General features: G+C 45.2%; 1 protein-coding gene across 1 annotated transcript; it reads left to right on the forward strand.

The window, feature by feature from the left end:
• Positions 1 to 413: 413 nt before the first annotated feature.
• Positions 414 to 1,299, forward strand: TERG_04288 (uncharacterized protein). The gene is made up of 2 exons (XM_003235184.2): positions 414 to 844; positions 902 to 1,299. The coding sequence occupies exons 1-2, from the start codon at positions 659 to 661 to the stop codon at positions 1,268 to 1,270; spliced, it is 555 nt and encodes a 184-aa protein (XP_003235232.1). The 5' UTR covers positions 414 to 658; the 3' UTR covers positions 1,271 to 1,299.
• The last annotated feature ends 849 nt before the right edge of the window (positions 1,300 to 2,148 follow it).

Raw genomic sequence — 2,148 nt, forward strand, 5'->3', positions numbered from 1 at the left:
TCTGTCTTGTAGTTATTTGATTCGAGCATGGGGATCATACAACCGCCCATGAGATACCATGCCTCGGCGGCACTTTGCTGCTATCTTTGGCCCATGACCGTGTAGATGGAAGGCCCATTGAAGAATAGGAGAGGACTGAACACGAAGGAAGTAGATGTACATATAAAGCGTCTGCTGTCCTCGATATCAAATTCTTCTTTTCCTCCTATTCAGCATTAATCAAGCAGGACATCCCAATTCACCGGTCTTTCCCCCCCCTTCTCTTTTCCTTTCTATTTTCTCTTTCTTTTCCTTGTATTATCTCCCTCTATTCTTTCATTTATCTATTGCCGAGTCTCCATTCATTCAACCTGCTGTGTTGTCTATTTATTCCTTCACTTCATTCAATCAAACCCGCCGGGTGGTGCAGCGCACTGCTTCCTTCCTACATATATTCATTACTTGCAAGAGAGCCCTGCTTCTGTGAAGCCAACACATATCGACTTAATATCGAACGTTTTTCCCTGCCTTTATTTATTCGCTAGAGGCCCTGCAGAGCTCAGTTATACCCTGTCTATAACATCCGTTCTTCATCTACCTTTTCGATACGCCTGCAACAACTCATCGGCCAAACACAGCTACACACCAACCAAGCAAGCCACCGATACAAATTATCAACATGTTTGTAGCTGGACTTCTTCTCAAGGGTGTCAAGAGCCGCTACTCTACTGGCTCCATCGTCGGTACTCTGTTCGAATGCTGTATCCGATTCCTACAGTTCGTCTTTGGTATCGCTGTCATTGGCTTGTATGCGCAAGATGTCGACCGGGCCAGAAAACACGGTGACAGCCAGGACTCACGATGGGTTCGTTCTCTTTATTTCCTTCGAGAGATACGGTATCATATTCTAACAGTCTTGTAGATCTTTGCAACCGTCGTTGGCACACTATCTGCTATTTCTGGACTTGTCTACATTCTGATCCCTTGCGCCGTCCGACGACCTCTATCTCAAGCAACTTTTATCCATCTACCATGCTTCGTCTACGACAGCGTCTTAGTCATCCTCTGGCTCACGCAGTTCGGCATCTTCGCAAAGCTATACATTGCCGTTGACGATGACAAGGACAAGAACCTCAAGCGCATGAAGCACTCCGCCTACGTGGACTTGGTCAACTTGTGCTTCTGGGCCATCACCTGTGCTTGGTGCGGTATTCGCTGGTGGAGAGGAAACAAGGCCGGTTGTGTCCAGAAGGAGGAGAAGGCCTTTGATGAGCATATCGAGCAGGTTTAATTGTTCTGTCTACCAATCTGCCTGTTTCTGAAGAAGATTTCCTTCCAACATTCGTTTGGGGATGTGCCGGTTCCCCCCTGTATGGATGGCATGGCGTATTCATTCTTTCATCTCCAAGAACCGTCATGTCGTTGTTGTTCCTTTTATCTTCCCGATATTTCCATTCTTTTTCTTTCATCTGTTTCTTTCAGCATCTTATAGGCGCTCCAGGAGTCTGTTTATGCGTTTACATGGCGTAAGCGAGAGTAAGAAGACATAAAACTTGCATTTTTTTTTTCCGATATCAAGTCCAAACCATGGGTATACAAGATAGATAAAGAAAAACAGGAGAAAGGAAAAAAGGGGGAAGGAGAATTATGTCCACTAGCTGGATTGGAACCCGACTAATACGAACTTCTCATTTCTCCATTTAACACGTCAGTTATCCATAAACTACCCGAACGAATCTGGTTACATAATGCTATCCCTGTTTCCCCTGTTGCCAGAGAGGAATGCAGATCTATCTACCCATATTCCAGTGATTATGTATTTCATATCTCGTTGCCGACGAAGCCAGAAAATGGTAACAAGACATTCGTATAAGTACACTCGGATCAAAAAAAAAAAAAAAAGGGAGAGGTGGAGTAGTATTGTGGTGGGCTGGAAGACAGGGGAATTTGCAATAAAAGAGCTGAGTCGATCATTTTTTGGTTCGCCTGGTCGATGAACTGGCATAGCTGGGTGATGGCGCTGTCACTGCTCTCGTAGGAGAAGGCCTATTATTACTATTATCATTACCAGTGGTAGAGTGGGTGGAGGAAGTGGACGGCGTAGGCGAGTGTTTGATTTTGGCTTCGATTTCTTTGAGAGTGAGAGTGACGACGAGGAAGTGTGGAACT

The sequence above is a fragment of the Trichophyton rubrum genome (assembly GCF_000151425.1).
Source record: "Trichophyton rubrum CBS 118892 genomic scaffold supercont2.4, whole genome shotgun sequence".
Lineage (NCBI taxonomy): Eukaryota > Fungi > Ascomycota > Eurotiomycetes > Onygenales > Arthrodermataceae > Trichophyton > Trichophyton rubrum.